Source organism: Theropithecus gelada, chromosome 20 (genome assembly GCF_003255815.1).
Source record: "Theropithecus gelada isolate Dixy chromosome 20, Tgel_1.0, whole genome shotgun sequence".
NCBI classification, from domain to species: Eukaryota; Metazoa; Chordata; class Mammalia; order Primates; family Cercopithecidae; genus Theropithecus; species Theropithecus gelada.
The window spans coordinates 42457861-42482996 of record NC_037688.1 but is presented as its reverse complement, the minus strand read 5'-3'; the positions used below and the strand labels follow the sequence as shown (position 1 = coordinate 42482996).

The window sequence follows — 25136 nt, the reverse complement described above, 5'->3', positions numbered from 1 at the left end:
TCTGAAGACAGGCTCTGCAGCTTCGCCTGCCACAGCTGGCCCCAGGAACACACACGAGTCCTGGGGAGACAACCCCATGAGCAGAGCAAGCGTGTCCTTTCTCCTCTGTGGAGGAACAGACGCCAGGCAGCCCCCGCTCACGGCTGGCAGTTGACGCTGCCCTTCCTCCCTGGAGTCCTCCCGACAGGTGCTCCAGCTCTAAGCAGGCAGAGGCTGGCCTCCTGTCCTCTGCACACCCAGCCCCGGGCACACAGCAGATGCTCATGGAAGACAGTCCTGTCTTAGTCCTGGGACCCCCCAGCAGGGAGTACCTGCCCAACACAACCGCATGCCTCGCTTCCCTCTCTCCCCGTGTCCCATCAAGACTCCTCGGCAGCCAAGGGGCAACAAACTTTGAGTCTTGGAGAGGTTAAGTAACCTGCCTGAGGTCACACAGCCAGGAAGCCTCTCGCAACCCCCTCTCATCTGGCTACTAAGGGGGCTCTTCCTGCCTTGCATACTGTAACCAAGTGCCAGACCCATCTCACTAAAATAAGAAGTTACTAAAATATGCTACTGCAATATGCTGACTGTGCAATATACTAAATGATAACAGCATCATTCACATTTACTTAGAACGGGTCATGCCTTATCTCATCGCCTCCGTCAAACAACCCTACGAGAAAGGGTTTCTTGTCCCCATCGTGTAGGTGAGGAAACATAAACAGAAAGGCTAAGCAATCTGCCCGAAGTCACAAACCTGGCCAGTGACAGAGCTGGCTGGAGGCAGGCAGGCTGGCTCCAGAGCCTGTCCACTCATAAAGCCTCAGAACGGGCTGCTCGACTCTTTGAGATTTCAGAATCCACCTTTCAGTGCTAAGCCTATTTCAAAGGACTGTGGCTTGAAGCCACAGCAGGCAGGGTTGAACAGGAAGCCACGTTTCCAAGACGAATTCTCAAATCTGCGTTGCTTGTTTGGGTGTGAACCAGAGCCGAGGGGCAACGCGGTACAGTGCTGAGGGCGCCGGGCTGAGTGGCAGGGGCCCTGCCTTCCCTCCCTTCCAGCCTCCCTGCTCTGAGGTGGCCTCAGTAGCACCCACAAAGGCTCAGCCTCCCCAGCAGGCCGGCCTTTTAGACCAAAGGACCCCGATCGCAGCTCCAATCCTGAAACAGCACCAAGTAAACAAATAGGAAAACATGAAAGGCCTGCTATGGGCTGCCCGGGCGGCCTGACTTTCCCTGCTGCAAAGAAGCTCCTTTCACCGGCACTAAGTCTTGCATGAAACCGGGAGGACCACACGGTGCAGGGAGAAGAACATCCACAAGAACCCGGCCTGCTGCAGACCAGGAGGCGGGAAGCATCTGGGATCCTGGAGCTCAGTCAAGCTCCAGTCCCACATGCCCCAACCTCTCCAGAGAGACATGGGGCCTTCTTGGTCCCATGAGGACCAAGGCCAAGCCACCAGGGATGCGCAGATGGGACATTCGGTGGGTCTCAACGTTCTTGGGGCCCCTTTCCTTTCATTTCTCATAAAGCAACTCTCCCAACAGCATGTTCCAACAAGCCCCCTCTGATCTTAGAAATTGAGGGTGAAAAAGAAAAACTTAGGCCGGGCGCGGTGGCTCATGCTTGTAATCCCAGCACTCTGGGAGGCTGAGGTGGGTGGATCACCTGAGGTCAGGAATTCGAGACCAGCCTGGCTAACGTGGTGAAACCCCACCTCTACTAAAAATACAGAAATTAGCCGGGTGTGGTGGTGTGCGCCTATAGTCCAGTTACTCAGGAGGCTGAGGCAGGAGAGTCACTTGAACTGGAAAGTGGAGGTTGCAGTGAGCTGAGATCACGCCACTGCACTCCAGCCTGGGTGACAGAGCTAGACTCTGTCTCAAAAAAATCAAAAAGAAAAAAGAAAGATGAAAGAAAGAGAGAGAGAGAGAGAGAGAGAGAGAAAAGAGAGAGAAAGAAAGAAAAATAGAGAGAGAGAAAGAAAGAAAGAAAGAAAGAAAGAAAGAAAGAAAGAAAGAGAAAGAAAGAAAGAAAGAAAGAGAAACTTAGAAGAGGAGGGGAGCGTGTTCAGGCTAAAGCAGGCACCAGGGAAAGCCAGTGACTCTGAGGGAAGCCTTGCAGGGCTTCCTGCCTCTGCTCTGCCCCTTCAGAAAGAGCCCCCGGGCAGGGTTGCTGCTTCCAGGAGCCTTTCTCACGGTGCAGTGCGTCCAGAGAAAGACAGAAAGCCCAGCCAGAAAGCCAGTGTAGCCCTGACCCATGGGCAATGCCTCCTAGGTCTCAGAATGGCTCTCTGTCCTTCACTTCCCGCCTCCCGCCCAAATCCCCCCCCTTCCCTCCTCACCTGCCCGTCACCTGCTGACTGAGCCACCTCCCAGCAGCCTCCCTGCTTCCTGCTGGGCCCTCCAATCCCCAACATGCACAGCAGCAAAAGTGTTTCACGGCTGGGCACGGTGGCTCACACCTGTAATTCCAGCACTTTGGGAGGCCGAGGTGGGTGGATCAGCTGAGGTCAGGAATTTGAGACCAGCCTGGCCAACATGGCAAACCTCGTCTCTACTGAAAATGCAAAAATTAGCCGGTCGTGGGGGTAGGCACTTATAATCCCAGCTACTTGGGAGGCCAAGACAGGAGAATTGCTTGAACCCAGGAGTCGGGGTTGCAGTGAGCCGAGATCACGCCACTTCACTCCAGCCTAGGTGAAAGAGTGAAACTACGTCTCAAAAAAAAGAAAAAAAAAAAAAAAAAGTGCTTCACAGTCATAAAAGTATCCTCGCCTGCAAATAAACCCTTTTTCTTTTTTTTTCTTTTCACCCCCATTTCAGCAATAACAAAACCCTATTCCTCATAGAAAAAAGGCAGGCTCCTCAGCTAGCCTCAAAGCCCTGTGTGCTTTGCCCCTGCCTGTCTCTCTGACCTCTTGCAATGGCCTCACTCCCTCAGAAATGAGCCGTGGTCCCACTGGCTTTTTGAGAGCTCCTCTGAGACCCGAAGCTTTTCTCCCATTAAGGAAAGAGATTCACGAGGTGGTGGTGGTTTCACACCTTCTGTTCCTTCTGCCCAGAACACCCTTCCCTGCACGCTTGCTCACTCAACCATGCTCACTCTTCAGGTCTTAACTGAGATGGCTTCTCCGCAGAGTGGGCACCCCGACACCTCCATCTCAGTCAGGTTTCTCCCACCCGTAATGTTCTTTCTTGCAGCTCCCATATTTCTTCTTCTAACTCTGCATAACTCATAATCATGCCTCCTCCCGGAATCCAGGACAGTGCCGGGCACATCGAAGGTGCTCCACAAATCCTTCCTGGCTACACGAGTCCAGAGATGCAGTGTGGACGGGGACCTTATCTGCTTTGTCCACCTCTTTATAACAAGAATCTCACAGGGTACTGGACTCACGTGAGACACTCAAAAATACATAGAATTCACCAGCTGATTAAATCCCAGCTGTGCGGAAGGCAGAGAAGCAGAGCCGGGAGGCCAGCCTGCCTCCTACCCACACATTCAATAAGTATGTACAGGCCGGGCATGGTGGCTCACGCCTGTCATCCTAGCACTTTGGGAAGCTGAGGAGGGTGGATCACTTGAGATCAGGAGTTTGTGACCAGCCCGGCCAACATGGTGAAACCCTATCTCTAATAAAAATTAAAAAAATTAGCCTGGCATGGTGGTGCATGCCTGTAATCCCAGCTACTCAGGAGGCTGAGTCAGGAGAATCACTTGAACCCAGGAGCCAGAGGTTGCAGTGAGCTGAGATGGCACCATTGCACTCCAGTCTGGGCAACAGGGCAAGACTCTGTCTCAAAAACAAACAAACAGGCCGGGCACGGTAGCTCACGCCTGTAATCCCAGCACTTTGGGAGAGAGAGTTTGTCTCAAAACAAACAAACAGAACAGAGCTGGGGTCCTCCCCTGCCAGAGGAGACCCTGAGCCAGCCACCACACGCACCGGCTGGGGCACAGAGCAGGCTGGTGGCCTGGGCCCCACCCCCAGTGCCAGCCCCTGTGGCCAGAGCCGGCGCTCACCATGTACTCCATGTTGGAGGCCTGAGGCTGCACCTGGCCCCGAAGCTTGTTGTGCAGCATGAGGATCTCCTCCTTGTCCTCCCTGGGGATGGCTCTGCGGACCCGGGAGTGAGACTCGTTGTGCTGGTATTTGCTGAGCAGCTCCTCTAAGAGAGTGACGTTGGGCAGGAGGTAGCCTTGGGATCCGCAGACCAGGAACAGCAGCCCCAAGGGGATGACACCGCCCAGGACACAGCTCATGGCTCCACTCCTGCAGCAACTATGGGACTCACAGGACAGCCTGGGCTCCTGGGACAGAGCTGGGTGCTCGAGCTCTGAAAGGAAGCAGAGGGTGGTAGGAGAAGCTGCATTAGTAGGAGCCGGTCACAGCGCTGGCTCGAGCAGCGAACGCAGCACACACGACTCTCTCCATTTTATAGATGTGGAAACTGAGGCCCACAGAAGCTAAACAAGCAAGGTGCCACAGACAGTAAGTGGTGGAGCTGGGATTTACGCCAAGGGTTCCCAGCGAGGCGAGCTGTCGGGATTCCAAAGAGGATAACCTAGAACAGTTCCTACTGGACTCAAGTTTTCCTGGAGCGAGTCCCTGCATTTTCTAACTAGGAGTCAGCATCTCTTATTCATTCAGGATTCAGGTGAATCGCTGGCACAAATTAGCTTCTATCTCCTGCCCCAAGGGGATTGCTAAAGTCATGCTCCGTGAACCAACATTGAGAGCAAACTTCTAGTCCCTGCGAAGTCAAACTCAGTTTACCAAAAGTGGTTGACATATGGCTTCTCTTATCACGGCCCTCGCCCCGGGCCCCACCCGCACATCTGTCGCACACTAAGACACAGCTGCCCAGAACGAAGTCCAACCAAGGCCTCCGCCTTTTGTTCCCTCAGAAAACCCTTCATAAGCACCTACGCAGGCCCGTCGTTTATGTTATTCCCAGTCACCATGACAACCCAGGAGGTCAGGCCGTTCTCATCCCCATTTTACAGATAAGAAAGCTGTGGCTTAGTGTGGCAACAAGACAAGCCCAAGGCCAGCCTCCTGGTAAGCAGAGACGCTAAGATCCGAAATGATGATTACAAAGACCCAGAATTTTCCAGCAAGCTACCTTGGCACCTCTGTCTCTGGGGGCCAACTACCTCCCCTCCATTATAGGGTCACGAACCGCAGACCTCCACCTCCTGGCTTCACCTGAAGAATCTATGTTATTGGCCCAAGAAGACAAGGAAGGGCTTGAACAAGTGCGTCCACGCACAACCCTCCTCTCTTGCTTTCCTCCCAGGGGAGAGTCTGGGCCACCCAGTCACCTCCATCGAGTGCCTTATTTTGTGCTGGACTCTGAGATGGAGACTGGGGATATGAAGACGAAGAGGACTCTGTCCCTGGCCTCAAGGAGCTCACAGTTAGGTCGGGGACATGGAGGAGGAAACCCACAGTCCCCACACAGCAGGACAAGGCTGACTCTAAAGACAGTGCCAGGCCCTCAGGGGCCAGAGGAAGCAGCTCTGTCTGGAGGGTTGGGTGGTGGCCGTGCCTCAAGCTGACCTATGGGAACTCCGTGGGGCTCAGTTCTTCACAAGAGTCCTCCCTGGTCTTCACCCCCATAGCACCAACCAGGTGTTTACTGGTCAAGTTGGCTGGGACAGTGGCAGTGCAAGGTGGGCATCCTCGGGTGGGGCAGGGGGGAGATGTAGATCAAGGCACAGAGGGGATGGACGGAGGCCAAGATGGGCATCCCAGGAAGCAGAAACGTTGGCACCAGGTGACAGAGGCTGAGCCAAAGAGCTATGGGAATGCTGAGGTTCCCATTCCTGACCCCTGGAAACTCTCCAGGGTCCTGACTGAGCCTACGCCTCAGACAAAAATAACGCCATGCGGAGAGGAGGGGCTTGGCTTGCTTTGCAGCGGGCCAGACTGGCTGCCCTCCTCCGAAGCCCAGCCTGGGGCCGTGCAGGGAGGACCTCTGCGCGCTCACTCGTCCTGCTGGGAAGCAGACCAAGAATGCAGAACTTCTCAGGATCCCTGATCTCTCTCTCTCTCAGGTTAGTCACACCACCATATATGAGCATTTCCAGCTGTAGGCGGCCAGCCTCAAAGAAGAGATGCCAGAAAACTCTGACGCTGGCTGAGGTTGAGAGTGCGGTAATCGGCGTCACAAACGTCCCCCTGGTGTCACGACGATGCTCCGCTTGTTTTGCTCCACACTTGAGCCACGGGAGGAGCAGGGACCCCAAAGGCACGAAGCATAAACTGCTGATGCAACTCTGCTGTGAACCCATGAGATGAAGACCCTGCTCTGGTCTAAATCACCGGCGGGCACCACTCAGATGGTTATCAGTAGGGGGACTGGTAAACACAGCATGCCTAGGGTTGGGGCAGGAGCACGTGGTGGAATATTACACAGTGGGCAAAAGGGAGGGCTGGGGCTGTGTGAGCATAGGCACAAAGAAATCTTGGTGTGGTGGTGACTTTAAAAAGCAAGTTGTAGAACATTATGCTAGTGCTACTATTTGTGCAAATTAAAAACATAAAACTATTTTGTATCATATATGGACATATATGTACATATACACATAAACATGTATGTGTATGTGTGTGTGTATGTATATGGTGTGTATGTGTGTGTCGTAAAACCGGGACTGAACTCAGAGCAAGCTCATGGTGGGGATTGACTCTGAAGTAGAGGATGAGTAGGGAGGAGAAAATGAGAGGTTTCATCTTTACCTTTAATATCTTATTTCAATTTTTTTTTTTGAGACAGGGTCTCACTCTGTCACCCAGGCTAGAGTACAGTGGTGCAATCATGGCTAACTGCAGCCTGGACTTCCTGGGCTCAAGTGATCCTCCCACCTCAGCCTCCTGAGTAGCTGGGACTACAGGTATACGCCACCACGCCAGGCTAATTTTTTGTTTATTTTTTGTAGAGATGGAGGTTTCACCATGTTGCCCAGGCTGGTCTTGAACTTCTAGGCTCAAGTAATCACCTACCTCAGCCTCCCAAAGTCCTGAGATTACAGGCAGGGGCCACTGTGCGTGGCCCTTATTTCTATTTTTTAAATCTCAAGCAAATAATGGCAAGATGCTGACATCTGTTCATGTAAGGTGAACAGGCAGAGTTGCCAGGAACTATGAAATGGTGGCCATAGGAGGGCGTCTTCAGGGCCTCTGTGGTGGGCCTATGCTTTATACTTGTCTATTTTCTTTTCCTTTTTTTCTTTTTTTAAGGACTACAAGTTGAGTATCCCTCATCCGAAATGCTTGGGTCCAGAAGTGTTTCAGATTTTGGATTTTTCAGGTTTTGGCACATCTGCATGTACATAATGAGATCTCTTGGGGATAGGACACAATCTAAACACAAAATTTGTTTATCTTTGAGATACACCTTATACCCGTAGCCTGAAGGTAATTTTATCCAACATGTTAAAATAATTTTGTGCATGGAACAAAGTTTTCACTGTATTTTGACTGAAACCCATCACATGAGGTCAGGTGTGGAATTTTCCACATGTGGCTTCAGGGCAGTGCTCAAAAAGTTTTGGATTTTGAAGCATTTCGGATTTTGGATTGTCAGATTAGGGAGGGCCAACCTGCGCGTAACAAAATAAAACAAAATGCCAAAGCAAGGAAACAGGAGACAAATGCTGTTTTTAGATGAGTGCTCCGGCATGTCCTCCCAAGCCAGTGTGGGCTGCCCTGGGAGAGCTGACTGGCCGCCTTCATTCTGAATGTTAAAAGGACTTCCACAGCTTAGAGGCTGGTGCATCTCTAAGGATTCCAAAGAGAAGTTATGAAGTCTCAGGTGAAGCTTTAGAGTTGGGAGAACCATGGGGTTTAGTGAAACCTCCACGTTGGAAGAGAACAGGAGGAAAAGGGGAGAGGAATGGAGGGGGGGTTCTCCAAGTGCCCTCATGTGCACCACAGAAGCCGCCAACCTGGGAAACACAGGCCTGCCATTCTTGGTGGCATGCCAGTACTGCTGGCTCTGAAAGTGGTTCGGTCTGACTTCAGCCCAGAGGGCCTGGGGGTTGGGGGGTCCCTGCTTGGGAGGGGACGAGGCTCCTCCAGATCTGGATGGCTCCTGCTACATTTGGGGGGCAGGAGAACACAGGAGATTTTAAGCAGAAAAGTAACTATAGGCTGGGCATGGTGGCCCACGCCTGAAATCCTAGCACTTTGGGAGGCTGAGGCAGGTGGATCACCTGAGAAGTTCAACACAAGACTGGCCAACATGGAGAAACCCCGTCTGTGCTAAAAATATAAAATTAGTCGGGCTTGGTGGTGCATGCCTGTAATCCCAGCTACTTGGGAGGCCAAGGCAGGAGAATCACTTGAACCCGGGAGGTGGAGGTTGCAGTGAGCTGAGATCATGCCACTGCACTCCAGCCTGGGCGACAAGAGTGAAACTTCATCTCAAAAAAATAAAAAAAAGAAAAGTAACCATAAAAGGGCCAGAACCTCATTCCGGTTTGTACCCCCAGAGCCCAGTGCTCGGTGCACAGGAACAAGCACACAGCTATAGGTTGAGCTGGGTTTCTCCAAACTCACACATTGGAGCCCTAATGTCCAGGACCTCCAAATGCGATGTATTTGGAGACAGGGCCTTTGCGGAGGTGATTAAGGTAATGTGAGGCCATGAGGTTGGCCCCTAACCAAGCTGACCAGTGTCCTCACTAGAAGAGATTAGAACCGAGACACGCAGAGGATGACCACGTGAGGACACAGGGAGAAGACGCCATCTGCCAGCCACGGAGAGAGGCCCCAGGAGAAAGCAGCCCGGCCAGCACCTTGATCTTAGACGTCTGGCCTCCAGAACTGTGGGAAACTAAATTCCCATTGTTTAAGTCTGCGGTACTTTGCTGTAGCCAGCTTAACAGACCAACACACATCAGATAACACATGGGTGGACAGGACTGCTTCCAAATATGCCCCTGGCTGTTGTAAAGAGGAGACACGAGGGAGGCAGACAGGCAAGTTAGGAGGCCGAGGCCAGGGTCCTGGCCGGAACCTGGTTGGTGCCATCTGCCAAAGCCACAAACCAGTCGGCCGAGGCCCAGTTCACAGGGGCGGTGCCCGGCAGCCCTGGCCCACACCGCCCATTCTACCCCACTGCTGAGACAGCTCAGTCAGAACTGGGGCCGAAGCACTTCCGCCCCTTTTCCATTGACAATGAAAACACACAAATGCTTTCCAAACGGGACGGGACCTCCAAGTGCCCAGGCCGCCTGGGCTTGCCAACTTCAAGAAGGAGCTCACGCCAGCGACCCTCAGGGCGAAGGGGGCCGCCAGGGAAGACCTGCCCTGCGCCAGTTGCGGTGTGAGTGCCTGACCTCCATGACCTCCTCTCACCCTCTTGATTTTCCAGAGTCTGGGCTCCATCACCCCCACTCTACAGATGAGGAGGTTGAAGTCCATGGAATTGAAGGAACCTGCCCAGGGTGAGCAGCAAGTCTGGAGCCGGAACGCAGCTCTTCTAACCTCGAGGCCCAGGTGTGCCCTTGGCTTAGTGCCCTGCTGCCTCCCCCGGAGCGGGCTTCCCTCTGGATTTGAAAATCCCAAGCCCCTCCCCACCCATGCAGGAGGAAGGGCACTCCCAAACAAAACAACCGAATCTTGCCCTAAAGTTCTCTTCCACCCTCTTCTGCCTCTTGGGAAGGCTGCTGGGCTGGGGGAGCCAGGGCACGGGCCTCCCGGGTCAAATGGTGCCTCTGTTGATGAGAAGGCACCAATGTGTCACCACCATGGGAGATGAAGGAGACCCTCGTATCATGGCGACATTCCACCAACACAAACACAACCCCCCCACCATCGGTGCTGTCCACTCACCTTTGACCCAGATTTGATTAGCTGACCTCTGACCTTTGACCTCTGGCAGATGGATGCCCCCTGCAGAGTACCCTCCTAGCGTCCTAAAAGAGCTCACGCTTTGGTGGCTGCCCCGAGTGCACTTCGGTACCTGGGGAGTGAGGCTGCCACTCTAACTCTGCTCTTCTACCCCTGATGCTCCCAGGAAGGGCCTGGGTGCATTCGTCACTCCTAGAGAGATGCCCCCACATCCTGTCTGCTCGGCCACTCACTGATAATGAAATATCGCTGGGGACCACGGGACAACACAGCAGAAATGCTCTCTGGAAGATTTTGTTCTCTTTTGCCAGAGTTGCAAAAGTGAGCCCATAAGACCACAAGTAAGATAACAGCTCCAAGACCTCATGAAAACACACCAGATTTCAGCACACAGCAGAGGCTGGGAGGGGAATGGACAGAGCTTTCAGGTCCCAGGGTCAATGGTGAGACCCATGGCTGGCAAATCAAAGTGACAGGAGCCACATTTCTCCCGCACTGCCCAGAGCTTTGAGATGCATTTGGACTCTAGCAGAGAGGCAGCTGTTTTCAGTCCCATTTTACAGAAAGTGCAACTGAGTCCGGGAGGCTGACATTTAGGAGGCTGTGTGGCTAGTTTAAAGTGGAATCAAGACTTGAAATCAAACTTTCCAAAAGTTTGGGGGACTTTCAACACAGCTTGTTTGCACTATGAGCTCTCCAACCGCACCCCTCTACCCTGGCCAAGGCTTTGTGGACATTTAGGGGATCAGCAAACCATGTGTCCAAGTTTAGCAAGGGGTCTACCTGATGGTTATCTCTCGGGCGCCATCGTACTCAACACTCAGAAGTGAGTGAGGGAGAGGGAGCTGGGCTGAAGCTCATTGCGTCATTGGCCTGTGCTGCAAGTGCCTTGTGTTTAGGAGAATCTGCCAGAAAGATGAATCTCGGGACTTAGCCTGTCAGCCTTCGGCATCTAGCCTGTGCCAAGCTCCCTGCTTTTGCACATGCTGTTCCCACAGCTCATCCCATGACCCCGACGTGCCCCGCTTCACTGGCCCAGGCTGGGGAGATGAATTCTTGCTCATTGCTAAGACTCAGTCCGAGGATCACGGCTTCCTAGAAACCTCCCGCATAACCACACTACAGACCTGCGGGTCTCATTCACCGCCGAAGCGTCGATGTGTAAGTCAGTGTTCGATAAATATTTACGAGATGACTGTGTGGCCCCCTCCTCCCAGCTAGATCAGAAAAGCCATATAAGGACTCTGTCTGATTTGGGCTGCTTCTCTATTGACTGCAGCATGGGCTCTCGGGGAAGAGAGACCTGGGTTCATGTCTTGACCTTGCCCCTCACTGGCCCTTGACCTGGCTGTGTGGTCTTGGACACGGCACTGAGCTTCTTGAGTCCACATCTGTGGGTGGAGGGAAGTGACAGGCCTGTTATAATAATGAGGATGTGCCAGAGCCTCCAAAAATGCATCGTTTGAAGGGATTTTAGTAGGCTGGAGTTAATAATGTGGAATGCTATGAAGAGACAATTCTCTCTTCACATTATTTCAAAGCCCACGTTTGCCTTAACAAAATCCAATGTTTAAAAATCTGGCTGGGCACGGTGGCTCACACCTGTAATCCCAGAACTTTGGGAGGCCCAGGTGGGTGGATCACCTGAGGTCAGAAGTTCGAGACCAGCCTGGCCAACCTGATGAAACCCCATCTTTACTAAAAGTACAAAACTTAGCCGGGTGTGGTGGTGCGTGCCTGTAGTTTCAGCTACTCGGGAGCCTGAGGCAGGAGAATCGCTTGAATCTGGGAGGTGGAGGTTGCAGTGAGCTGAGATTGTGCCTTTGCACTCCAGTCTGGGTGACACAGCAAGACTCAAAAAATAAAACATTAAAAAATTAAAAAATTACAAAAATAAAAATCCTATTAGGCCAGGTGTGGTAACTCACATCTATAATCCCAGCACTTTGGGAGATTGAGATGGGAGGATCACTTGAGCTCAGGAGTTTGAGACCAGCCTGGCCAACATGGTGAGTCCCTGTCTCTACTAAAAATAATAACAATAAAAAATTAGCCAAGCATGGTGCCACATGCCTGTAGTACCAGCTACTCAGGGAAGTGCTGAGATGGGAGGATTGCTTGAGCCTGGGAGATGGAGACTGTAGGTCGTGCTACTGCTTTCCAGCCTGGGCAACTCTATCTCAAAAGAAAAACAGGAAAAAAAAAAATCTGTTAAATGTCCAATGCTTGGGGGATGGCAGGGGGACCCTCTACCGAATTTGAAACGTATATTAGCTTAGTATATGCCTTGAGCGTTGGCCATTTTTCCCCAGATGTCCAAGATGTCATGCGCCAGGTCTGGAGGATTCATGTCACCACCTGGCCAGGTGTCACTCATGCAAATGTATTTGGTGATTCATGCTGAGTTTATCCTGTCAGATGTCATTTTCTATCATGGAGCTCTGTCCTCTTCCACGGTTGGGTCTCAGCTGACTTGACAGGCCCATGGGCACCCCCAGCCCTGGGCTCTCCACCCAGGATTGTGGCTGCTCTGACTCTCAGCCTCCCTCGCTGGACCCTGAGCTTCTCAAGGGCTGGAATAGTGGTGGGATGGTAAATCATTCACCGCCAGCTTCCAAAACAAAAACCAAGCAAAAACCACCCTGCCTTGCAGTGTTTGCCAATTCCCTCAGTGTAAATACTCCCACTGTGGCCAACTTCAAGCAACCAGTGTGAAGTCACTGAGCATGGAGGTTCTGAAAAGAGATCCCCAGAAGCACACAGTCATGCAGCCTTTCCATCACGCAGATCCCATAGAGCAGAGGCCACAGTAAAATGCAGGAAAAAAGTCAAAAATGATAGGTTTTAATTATTTATTACCTTCATTTAAAATAAAACTTTCTTTTTTTCTTTCTTTTTTTTTTTTTTTTTAAAGACAGAGTCTCACTCTGCAGCCCAGGCTGAGGCTGGAGTGCAATAGCGTGATCTCGGCTTACTGCAATCCCCACCACCTGGTTCAAGCAATTCTCCTGCCTCAGCCTCCCGAGTAGTTGGGACTATAAGTGCATGCGCCACCACACCTGGCTAATTTTTGTATTTTTAGTAGAGACGGGGTTTCACCATATTGGTCAGGCTGGTCTTGAACTCCTGACCTCAGGTGATCCACCCGCCTTGGCCTCCCAAAGTGCTGGGATTATAGGCATGAGCCACTATGCCCGGCCTTTAAATATAACTTAACTGTAAGTTTTTATAACGTGACGTTTAATGATGGTTGTGTTTAACTGGTTTGCAATCCTTGTGAAAATTTATTTTTTATTGATTTTTATTTATTTATTTGTTTGGAGGCAGGGTCTCACTATTACGCCGGCTGGAGTGCAGTGGTGCAATCATGGCTCACTGCAGCCTCAATCTCCCAGGCTCAAGCGATCCTCCCACCTCAGCCTCCCAAGTCGCTGGGACTACAGGTGTGCACCACCAGGCACAGTAAATTTTTTATTTATAGTAGAGACAGGGTTTCACTATGTTGCCCAGGCCAGTCTCGAACTCCGGAGCTCCAGCGATCCTCCCACCTTGGCCTCCCAAAGTGTTGGGATTACAGGTGTGAGCCACTAGGCTGGCCCTGAAAATGTAACTATCAGTTCTCGAGCTGGTATGAGCCACACCAAGCTGGCTGCAGTTCGCCATTGGCCGGCACTGAGCCTTGTTCAATCAGCTTTATGCCCCCAACAAATGTTCATCACCAAACGTACGCCATCGTGGGGTGAGGAAGGGGCTGCCGCAGGCATGGCCTGGGCCCTCTACTCCTGCCCTGCACATTTCATGTGGTCCACAAACTGATGAGGTCACTGTGATCATAGCCCTATTTTACAGATCAGGAAACTGAGGCTCAAAAAAGATAAGCAACTTGCCTGAGGCCATACAGAAAGCCCGAGGACAATGTCGAATCATTCACCATGCCCCGGTCACTTACCAGTCCTGCCTTGTCCACACAGCGACTCTCCTAAACGTCAGGGCAGTTCTGACCTGCGGCCCCGCACCACTCAGCTGAGGCCCATGGCCCACACGAGGGCAGCTGACCCCAGCAGCGTGGGGGTCGGGGTGTTCTCTAGGCTCTACTCTTCCTCAGAAGTATCAAAGGAGAACTCACATCTAAGCAAGAGGCCAAGGGCAGATCAGAGTCATACCCACAAACCACCCAGAAATTCCAGGAATGAAGCCGGGGCTGGAAGGAGGGGTACTCCACTCCCCCCGCCTGTGTCTCTGGCAGAGCCCTTGACTGAGCAGAACATCCCGTTAGGAGCGCCTGGGTAAGCACCACACAGGGAGCGGGGGCCCCTCTCCCCCACTCACTGCAGCCTGGCAGTTTTCCTTAAACCCTTCTTGGCAGGATTAAGGCCCGACCCAAGGGAAGCCACAGCCCAGCTCCAGCTCCTCTCCTAGCTGCTGCACCACACTGAATTCCTCATCTCCCCAGGACAGCCAGCAGTCCACTCAGCTTAAAGGCGACACCAGCCCCACAAGGCACCTTCTCTCCTCCTCTCCCCTCAACAAAAGATATACTCCTTTTGTTTTTTGTGTTTTTTTTGAGACAGAGTCTCGTTCTGTCCCCAGGCTGGAGTGCAGTGGTATGGTCTCAGCTCACTGCAACCTCCACCTCCTAGGTTTAAGCGATTCTCTTGCCTTAGCCTCCCGAGTAGCTGGGACTACAGGCGCACATCACCACGTCCAGCCAATTAACAAAAGATATATTCTTATGGGATTTCTGAGACAATATGTCTGTATGCTTAATTGAACAAAAAATCTCTACAATGCTTTTCATTGTTTACATGCTATGCTAAGAATATACAAAATTCTGGACAAAAACAAAATAGTCATTCAACAAACTCTTATTCTACTATGTGCAAAAAAAAAAAAAAGAAAAAAGAAAGAACTGAAAAGCAGGTGCATTCGATGCAAGCCAAGGTGATATACAAGAAAAGCCACTTTTAAGGGACCAGGGACCAGGTAATAAATTAATACATTCTTTAAAACCCTAGGACATAACTCCTGGGGCACCTTTCTCCCTTGAAGATATGTGGATGTTTCCCTGGAAACAATGTTCCCAGCAAAGCTTTAAACGATAAACAGCAGGAGCCCTCCGTCTCCGAAGGGAAAGGAATTTTGGACTCCCAGAAGGCAATGCAGAAAGGCATAGAGAAGAATGGGCAGCTCTGGGTTCGAATTCCGCCTCCACCGCATGGAGCTGGGCATGCCTCAACTTCCCCAAGCCTCCAATTCCTCGCTCATGCATGAGGCCCTGAGTTTCTTCCATGGCTAGGGGAGAGAGGGTGCTATGGTTACCCAGGATCATGTGTATAAAGGGTCCAGTGACAGAATCCCAGGACATTCATGGTGTTTAATGATGTTTCTTTCCCTTCTCCTCCTGAGTAAATTCAGGGCCCCAGATCACCTCTGCGCTGGGCTCCAAGCCTGGCAGCCTGGGCCAGTCTCCCTGCCTGAGAAGCGTGATTCACTGACAGGTGGCATCTGCAAAGGTGAGTGGAGAGCTGGCTGCGGAACCTCCACAGCACTCTGCAGGTGAAAATCCCAGGATCTGCAAGTGAACAAGACGGAATCTGCGCTCGGGACTGGGAGGAGACAGAGAGTAAACGTGGCAGCAGAGAGGTAAATACAGAAGGTGTGAGCAGGACAGCCCGGGAAACGGCTGGTGAAGATGGGTAGAGGAGGGGGGCAGAACCACTCTGGCTGGGGTAGACGGCAAGGTCCTGCTGAGCTCTTTTTTTTTTTTTTTGAGACAGAGTTTCGCTCTGTTGCCCAGGCTGGAGTGCAGTGGCCGGATCTCAGCTCACTGCAAGCTCCGCCTCCTGGGTTCACGCCATTCTCCTGCCTCAGCCTCCTGAGCAGCTGGGACTACAGGCGCCCGCCACCTCGCCCGGCTAGTTTTTTGTATTTTTTAGTAGAGACGGGGTTTCACTGTGTTAGCCAGGATGGTCTCGATCTCCTGACCTCGTGATCCGCCCGTCTCGGCCCCCCAAAGTGCTGGGATTACAGGCTTGAGCCACCGCGCCCGGCCCTGCTGAGCTCTTAAAGAAAGGGCACTGTAGGCCCCGTGCGGTGGTACACGCCTATCATCCCAGCACTGTAGGAGGCCGAAACGGGCAGATCACCTGAGGTCAGGAGTTTGAGACCAGTCTGGCCAACATGGTGAAACCCTGTCTCTACTAAAAATACAAAAATTAGCTGGGCGTGGTGACACACGCCTGTAGTCCCAGCTACTTGGGAGGCTGAGGCAGGAGAATCGCTTGAACTCAGGAGGTGAAGGTTGCAATGAGCTGAGATCACACCACTGCACTCCAGCCTGGACACCAGAGTGAGACTCCATCTCAGAAAAAAGAAAAACGAAAAAGAAAGAAAAAAAGAAAAAAGAAAGGGCGCTGCAGGCAGCAGGAAATGCAAGGACAAAGGCTCAGAGGGGGTCACAGTCGAGGCGTGACTGAGAACAGGCGAAAAGCCCGTGAAGCTGGGGAGGAACGGGGTCAGGAGGCAGCCAGGGCCAGGTCACCGTGAGGGGCCTTGAAGGCCACAGTGAAGACCCTTGGTTTTGCTCTAAATGCAAAGAGGGCCCTCGAAGGAAAGAAGTCGGGCGGTGACAGGGTCTGATTCGTGTCTTGAAAGCCTTGCAACACACAACAGCACAGACAAACCCCGCAGACACGGTGCTCAACAAACAAAAGGGGCCAGACTCCAGTGATTCAACATGCATGGTTTCATTTAGGTCAAGTCCAAGCCAGGCAAACCCAGCCTGTGCCCTTAGAAGTCCGGAAATGACTACCCTTGGGGGGTGCGGGACCGTGAGAGGGGCCTGAGGGGCTTCTGGGAGCCAGCCAGGCTCTGCTGTGACCGGGGCTACGGCGCTTTGTGAAAATCTCTCTGCCGGCACAGGGATGGCTGTGCCCTCTTCCCTGGTATGTTAAGCAGCAACAAGAAATTTAAAAATAAAAACAAAAAATTTGCTGTTGCTCTGACCTCTGTTTGAAGACTGGATTAAGAGGGCGGGAGTGGTCCAAGGAGAGCGCGCCATTATTCAAGAGAAAATCCCGGGCCTTTCCCTCAGGAGTCTCAGAGCTGAAACAGGCCTGGGGCCCTGGCTCAGCAGCCTTCAAAGTGAACTGCAATGTGTCAGGTCCCAGATAAAGTCCAGCTGGCGGTAGGGCCTCCCCCTTGGACCCGCACACGACTCTCCCAGACAGGGCCCAGTTCATCCCAAGTCTGACAGAGTACTTTGTCCTGCAGTGCCAAGGCCCAGCTGAAAATACCTTCTCAGTCCCAGGGCAGCCCCAGCCTCGCAGGTCCCAGGGAATAAACAGCATCTTCCCTCCCGGGGAGAACGGACTGGCTGGGCGGGGAGCAGGCCTGGGGCAGGAGAGAGGGATGGCAGGGAAGATGGACACACATCATAGAGGTGTCTTCAATGCCCTTGAGGACACAGTTCACCCCTTCAGGGGTTATAAATAAATGTGTGTAGCTGGCTCTTCGCAGGCACACAGGGGCATGAAACGTGCTCTGAGGAAGGTGCCGGCATCCTCAGGACACTGGCTCAGGCCCCAGAGCATCAGGGAGTCACAGCCTCAGCACAGAGTGCCAAAGGGCTGAGTGTTCTTCTGGAAGAAAGCCTTCCAAATATGCCAACGACTTGTTCTCAAGGGGTCTCCCCGATTCTGGAGGGAGGTGGTCTTTCAGCTCTCAGGTCACTCGTGACTTCTTTCTGGTCACACCAGGCCCTACGATCAGAACCGTCCACATAGCTCAACGTTGACCCCAGTAACCAGCTCTCCATGCCCCGCATTTGTGCCAGGGCCCCAGGGCAAGCCTTCTTTAGCTTTCTAGGGCAGCAGTTCCCACAACTGAGGCTGCATCAGGAAGGGCTGGAGGCTTTGTTACAGCAGACTGCCAGCCCCACCCCAGAGTTTCTGATCCAGGTCTCCGGGGGAGCCTGAAAACCTGCATTTCTGTGAGTCCCCAGGTGCTGCCAGGCCAGGAACCCACTTTTTTTTTTTTTTTTGAGACAGGGTCTCACTCTGTTGTTCAGGCTGCAGTGCGGTGGCGTGAACACTGCTCACCTGTAGCCTCAACCCCCTGGTCTTAAGTCTCCCACCTCCCAAGAAGCTGGAATTACAGGTGTGCACTACCACGCCTGGCTCATTTTTTTTTTCTTCTTTTATGTATTTATTTATATTTATTTGTTTATTTATTTATTTGAGATGGAGTCTTGCGCTGTCACCCAGGCTGGAGTGCAGTGTCATGATCTCAGCTCACTGCAACCTCTGCCTCCCAGGCTCAAGTGGTTCTCCTCCCTCAGTCTCCCAAGTAGCTGGGATTACAGGTGTGCACCACCCGGCCTAGCTAATTTTTGTATTTCCAGTAGAAACAAGGTTTTGCCATGTTGGACAGGCTGGTCTCGAACTCCCGACCTCAAGTGATCTGCCCGCCTCAGCCTCCCAAAGTGCTGGGATTACAGGCGTGAGCCACTGTGCTCGGCCTTTCTTCCTTTATTTTAGAAACATGAGGAGGACAAGACACATTGAGAGGACACCAGCTAATTTTAAAATTTTTTGTAGACACAACGTCTCACTATGTTGCACAAGCTGGACTCGAACTCCTGGGCTCAGGCAATCCACCCGCCTCGAACTCCCAAAGTGTTAAGGTTACAGGCGTGAGCCATGGCGCCTGGTTGCAGGCCCCCACTCTGAGAAGCACTTCTCTAAAGTACCTCTCCGTTCTCCTCCTTCCCCCACCTTGATCCAGCATTTCCCAAACCCCGTCCTTTGAATCCCCCACTTCCTAAGTTCTGCCCACCTTCCTACCGTGTACCAGTACTAGTACATACTTTGTTTTTGTTTTGAGATGGCGTCTTGCTCTGTCACCCAGGCTGGAGTGCAGTGGTGCGATCTTGGCTCACTGCAACCTCCACCTCCCAGGTTCAAGCAACTTCTATCTCTGCCTACCGAGTAGCTGGGACTACAGGCACCTGCCACCACACCTGGCTAATTTTTGTAGTTTTAGTAGAGATGGGGTTTCACTGTGTTGGCCAGGCTGGTCTCAAACTCCTGACCTCAGGTGATCCACCCACCTCGGCCTCCCAAAGTGCTGGGATTACAGGTGTGAGCCACTGCCCCTGGCCCCATATTTTGAATTTTTATTTAACTTGGCTTGTTTTTTGGGCTCCAAGAAATTTACTTTAAAAAGGTAACTTTCTATCACTCCCACTGGCGGAGAACCTGATCACTAGTGCCGTGAACAGACAGCAAGAGTGAAATTAAACAGTAAAAACAACCCAGTTATTTCCTCCCAGCCAGGCGCTGATACCAGCCAAAGGCTTTGTTGTAGAGGATGCTTGCTGTTTGTTGTAAAAGGAGATCAGGGTATGGGAGAGGTGTTAGGGACAACCCCACCTGTGACTTTCACCTTGTCATAAACAGAAGGACCGAAAGAACACAGAATGGAAAGAACAGCTCTTGGATTGGGGGGATTTGCTGCTGGATCGGTGCACGTGCTCAGTCACCTTGGGGACCACTAGGTATGGGCTCTGCACACTTTGGGGGACACAGTTCATTCTAGAGTGAGCTGTTCTCAAGTGCAATGCCACCATGTTACTTTCTGTTCATCTTGATGGTGCCCACTAAGTGGTACAGCTCATCATAACACCTGCAGGGCAGACCTTTGCCACCCTGAGCCTGACTCATAGACTGCAGGCACACCAAACATTCTGCCATTCTCCAAAAGTCCCAGGCCCTTCTCCACCTCCAGGCCTTTGCACACACGGTGCCTCTGCCTGGCACACCCTCGCCAACTCCCCACCCACCCACTATCATCTTCCCTGGCTCGCAAAACCCTGCCTGTTTCCTCTAGGAGTTATCAGACTCTTCTCAAGTCAGACTCAGAAGATGCCAGCTCCCAATCCTTAGAGGGGTCCAGTTGAGTCTTTTCCCTATTCAAAAAAATTGGGGGTAGGGTCAGTTCCAGCTCCCTTGATTACAAGCAAAATGGGAGCATGACTTTTTTTCCTGGGATGTTGCCATTCTGTGCTCAAAATAAAACACGTTCCAGAAATTGGGATTGAAAATGTGGGATTTCATAATTTATAATTTTTTAAAGAATGATGGACCGGAAATTGCACAATCCTCATCAGGACGTTTTTTGTTTTGTTTTTTTTTCCCCTCTGACTCTGTGGTTTTTGTCTAAGCTGACGCAGCACTCAAGACAATCAAAGCTAAATCTCCCTCGGCAGAACCATGATGTCCTCGCAGCCTTGCAAGAGGGGTCTTTGTCCAAGAGTACCCATCATTGCACAGCCTGGGGTAGAAGGCAGCGTGATGTCTCAGGATGCCCTGCCGGCTGCCGCTGTGACCCAGGTGGCATGCCAACACTGCCCACCAATGCCAACTGCCAGGGCTTCCCTGCACCCATGGAGAAGGCCAGCAACACATTCTGGAAAGACATGGCCTGAGTTGATGCTTCAAGAAGAGAGTCAAAAAAGAGGACACAGTCTCTTCAATAAGTTAAACATAAAGTTACCATACGACCCAGCAATTCCTCCCAGGTAAACACTCAAGAGATATGAAAACATATGCCCACACAAAACCTTGTACGCAAATGTTCACAGCAGACGCCTTCGTAAAAGCCAAAGGTGGAAACAGCCCAGATTTCCTTCAGTGGAAGAATGGATAAACAAAACGTGGTCTATTAATACAATGGAATATTACTCAGCCATAAAAAAGAATGAAGGTCTCAGACACATGACAGTGTGGATGAACTTTAAAAACATGATGCTGAGTGAGAACAGCCAGACACAAAAGGCCACACATTGTGTGATTCCATTCACATGAAATGTCCAGAATAAGCAAGTTCATAGAGACAGAAAGGAGATTAGTGGCGGAAGGGAAGAGCATGGCGAATGATGCCTAATGGGTAGGGGGTTTCCTGACGGGATGATGAAACGCCCTGGAATTAGTGGTGGTGGCTGCACAATACTGCAAATGTACTAACTGCCACTGAATTGTACACTTCAAAATGGGTTAAATGGTAAATTTTATGTTTATGTGTATTTTTACCACAAAACATTTTTTCAGGAAAAAGAAAAACAGAACATGGCCCATCCTATTACCACCACCCAGATCGGACTGTCCCTTGCCTGTCCCAGAACTCAGCGTGCTCTATTTAAGACTTTACAAGGTGCTCTGGGTCCCCGTCCCAGGAAGGTCTGAGCATCTGTTCCACTCAATGAACTCAAGACGAAGTGAAATAAATTATGCCCAGATTGAATTTTCCTTTCTTGACAAGCCATCGGCCCCTTTGAGAGATTCTGGGTTTGCACATCTGGGACTGATCAAAAACCAGCGCGTTTGCAAAAAAAGAAAAAAGAAAAGAAAGAAAGAAAAAGCCTCCTGAGTCAGGCACAGGCAGACATGCAGGCACCTCCCACACACAGCAAATGACGCTGGTGACAGAGGAAAGAAAAGTTCCAGTTCCCACAGGCCAAAGAGGTCAGTGCCTTGCCTCCAAAAACTTTCTGACCTCCAAAGACGTCAGAGGGTCCTGCCTCCAAAAACTTGCAAATGCAACCTACAAAGGGCCACATACTTAACTTGGGGTCTTTTGAGGGATGAAGTACAGAGGTTTTAAGGGACCTCACAGTCTTCTTCCCTAGCTCAGGCCTTCCCAGTCCAGCCAACTCTCCTCTCCAGGCTGGAGGCAGGACTCTGAGAGCCAGCACTGATCTGGGTCCCGGGACAGGGCTCTCAGTACTTGTCAGCAGTGTTGAGTCCAAGCCCAGGGGCAGTTGATCCCCTTCCAGCCTCACCCCAGCCAGGACCAGGGACCCAGATCCCTGCCAACGTTAAAAAAAACTCCCACATGGCACGAAAAGCCTCAACTAGTAGCAAGCTCTGCCGTGACAGTCATGTGGCTGGTCATTAGATGGGCACCTTCCCCCAGAATCTGGCTCAGGGCCCAGCCTGGACGGCAGCTCTACCCCGCCCTGGCTGTGTCATGTTGGGCACACACCTTAATAATTCCGAGCCTCGACTTACTCCTTGTAAAAAGTGCCCAGCTCATAGAGCAGGCAGTGAGCTCATCCATGGAAACCCTGGGCATGTCTGGTCTGTACTAAACATCATGTAAATGTCAGCTGCTTATATTATTACAAATGGCATTATTACTATTCCTACTCTTACACCTTAAGAGACTGCAAAAATCAAAATCACCCTCTTGGTTTCTCCTCCCTAGGTACATTGTCCAGTGGTTTTACCTGGAGCCCCTCTAAGACAAAACATCACCTGTGTGAAGGTCAGGTTCACAGGTGGAGCTGGCAGTGGGCAGAGAAGTGTCTTAAAGAAAGCAGGGTCAAGAGTGCAGATAGGACCCACCTGGGGGTGATAGCATTCCATACTAGCTGGGGAATCCTAGGCAAGCACTTCACCTTGCTGAGCCTCAGTTTCCTCAGCTGTGGAGTGGGCATCGAGAGATCTACTGCCCAAGAGTGTTGCAGCGATGCCAATACAGGTAAAGTGTGTGGTACAGACCGCATGCCTGCCGCACGGGCAACACAGTCCCACACCTGCTCCTTTTCCTGAGTGGAAACAGCCAGATCAGGGCAGAAGCAGAAAATCAGGTGCATATAACCCAAGGAGCCCTGGGACAGCCAACAGTCACAGCTCATGGCCTCAGTCTACTGGAAAGGGCCACGCCCCGGTCCTGTTCTGCAGGCTGTCTTCACTGTCAGACTCCAGACCCTGGATGGGGAAAGCAGGCACACCCCATTCTACCAGGGCAAGGGGTCCAAAGGCCCAAAGGGGAAACTCACAACCCCACTCCAGTTGCAAGGCAAGCCAGGCATTTGCACGGGTTCCCGGCTGCTTCTCTCAGCCAGGGCAGCAACCACATTTTGACTGAGAGACGCCCAATTCCAGTTGGACTGCGATGAGCAGGCATCAGCGAAGTCCTCCCTGGCTTGTCCAGCCTTAGCAAGGGAGGCTCTGGGTCTGCAGCACATGAGAGACTAACCCTGGCTCTGTCCACATGGGACGACTGATGTCCCCCACACTCCAGAGCGAGCCCTCAGCTTCCACGGTAACTCCCCCACGCAGGAGTTATGCAGGTGCCCGCTCTGGCTAAAGAAACCCAAAAACGTGTTCCTCCAAACTGCAGAACCCTGACATGGCCCCAAGTCTCTACACATCCATTTGAAGCTCTGGAGACAGACAGAGCTGGGTTCCAGCCCTGGCTCTGCCTGGACAACTTACTTCACCTCTCTGACCCTCAGCATCTTCATCTGAAATATGGGAAGAAGGCTACCTTGCAAATGAAATCATAGAGGGGCGTGGCAGCAAACGGCAGCTGAATGCATATGCCACTAGATCACCCTGTTCCTCCAGACATGAGTAGGACACATTCTAATGCCTGCCACATCCATGCCATCAGCTTCCCAGTTATTGACACCCACTACGAACACAGGAATGCAACAAATGCTAGCGCTGCCCAAGGAAGGCAAGAGAGTAAACAGCCCCCAAGTAGCAGCATTCTGCACTCAGATCGCGTTGAAGCCCGGCTCTTTGGAGTCCTGGCTGCGAGGTCCTGGGCAAATGAGTTGTCTTCGCTGAGCCTCAGTTTCTTCATCTGCAAAAGGGCCTGTCGCAAAGCTATGTTCCGCGATGCAAGCAGAGCACTCAGTGTGGTGCCCTCACACAGTCAGCCCTGCGAGGTGGCATCTATTCTAGTTATTCCAGCTTCTCGGGAGGGTAACAGTTTGCAAAAGGGAGAGGCATGGAAGTCACACTTACCTCCGCAGGGCTCCAATCACCAGCTCGCTGGCGTCTCCCGCGTCGAGCAGCGGTAGCAGCGGCGACAGCGCGGGCACGGCAGGCACAGCGGGCACAGCAAGCAGACAGCTCAAAGGGGGCGGCTGGAGACGCCCTGGGATGCGAATTGGTGCTGGGGCTCAGCGCACCGCCTCTTGTAGGCTGCCAGGAGCCCGGAGGCCACGCCCCCAGGTGGCTGGCGGCGCTGGTAGGACCGATCAGCACCGGCCCCGCCCCCGGCCCCGCCCCGCAGGCTCAGCTGGCTGAAGGAGGCGGGGGCTGAGGCGCGGGCGCCGGGTGGGCGAGGAAGGCGGGGCCGCTGGCCTCCAGGGCCGGCTAGGGACAAGGAGACGCTCAGCTTCCTCGCCACTAGCCACACAAGTATAGTTTTCATTGAGCGCTTACTATGCGCCTGGCGCGGCGCCAAGCGCTTTCCACAAGGGGCTTGCAAATTTACCAACTCCAACTCTCTGCAGCTCAACTGGAAAATAGGAATAAGGAAGCGACCTCCCAGGATTTTAGCAAATGAAATCCGCAAGGGCTGGGCGCTGTGAACTGCGGCGCGGTGCAGAGTACACAGTTACTGAGTTGACTCCCACCCTCTACACGTGCTTAGAAAACTTAGGCACACTCTTCCCAATTTGCAGACGAAGAAAGGGAGACTTGTTACCGGATGGTGGCGCTAGCGCAGGGGTCCAGGCTCCGCACTTTACCTTCAACGACCTCAGGACGCGTTCCCAGGAATCCAGGGAGGTGGAAATCATCCCATTTCACAGATCCAGTAGCTGAGGCTTGGAGAAGAGCGTGCCCGAAGTGCCGTAGCTAGGAGCAGTGCAGCATGTTCATACCTCTTTTGCCCGAAGGCATTTAGCATTCTTAACTTGTGCAGGTATATAGGTAAATCAATTTCGAGCCAGACGAAATCACCTTTGAAACAGGTAAATCCACGTTCCTTAAGAGCTAAGGGACTCCCCCGTGCTCCCCACTCAGTCACAGAATGTGGACGGGTATGCAGGCACTGTGCGGTGAGCTGCTGCGGCCCAAGGGCAGTAGGAGGCCTGTCCGCATTGCTCATCTCCGCACCAAGACACCGGAATTAGCTCCTTCAGTGTTAACTCATTCCCCAAATACCCATCGAGTCTCTCTGTGCTGGGCCCTGTGCTATGCAGCTGGCACAAACAAGACACCTCTGGGATCTCAGAGTCTGGGACCCCCATGAGCCAGGGCAAGTGGGAGAAACAAGGATGGGGAATGGGTGGAACAAGGACTATGGAAGGCTGCCTGCGTGATGTGGACTCAAACGGGGAAACCTTGCCTAAGATTTTGGTGCGGCTCAAATGCAGATACAGAATAATGTAGATTGGCCGGGCGCGGTGGCTAACGCCTGCAATCCCAACCCTTTGGGAGTTTGAGGCGGGCAGATCACCTGAGGTCAGGGGTTCGAAACCAGCCTGGC

At 52.2% G+C, this 25136-nt stretch overlaps 1 protein-coding gene across 3 annotated transcripts in view; it reads right to left on the bottom strand.

Annotated features, from left to right (window-relative positions):
* CRISPLD2 (cysteine rich secretory protein LCCL domain containing 2) overlaps positions 1–23862 on the bottom strand; it is an 88187-nt gene extending 64325 nt beyond the window's left edge. For 2 of the 3 annotated variants that reach the window (XM_025370551.1, XM_025370552.1), the window contains exons 1-2: positions 23663–23862; positions 4010–4323 (exon numbers count right to left, since the gene is read on the bottom strand). In XM_025370551.1, coding sequence (XP_025226336.1) covers positions 4010–4249 — 240 coding nt within the window. In that variant the 5' untranslated portion in view covers positions 4250–4323; positions 23663–23862. Of the gene's footprint in view, positions 1–4009; positions 4324–5979; positions 6202–7309; positions 7353–23662 lie in introns of all 3 variants that reach the window. The other variant, XM_025370550.1, reaches the window with a different exon arrangement.
* Between the last annotated feature and the right edge of the window lie 1274 nt (positions 23863–25136).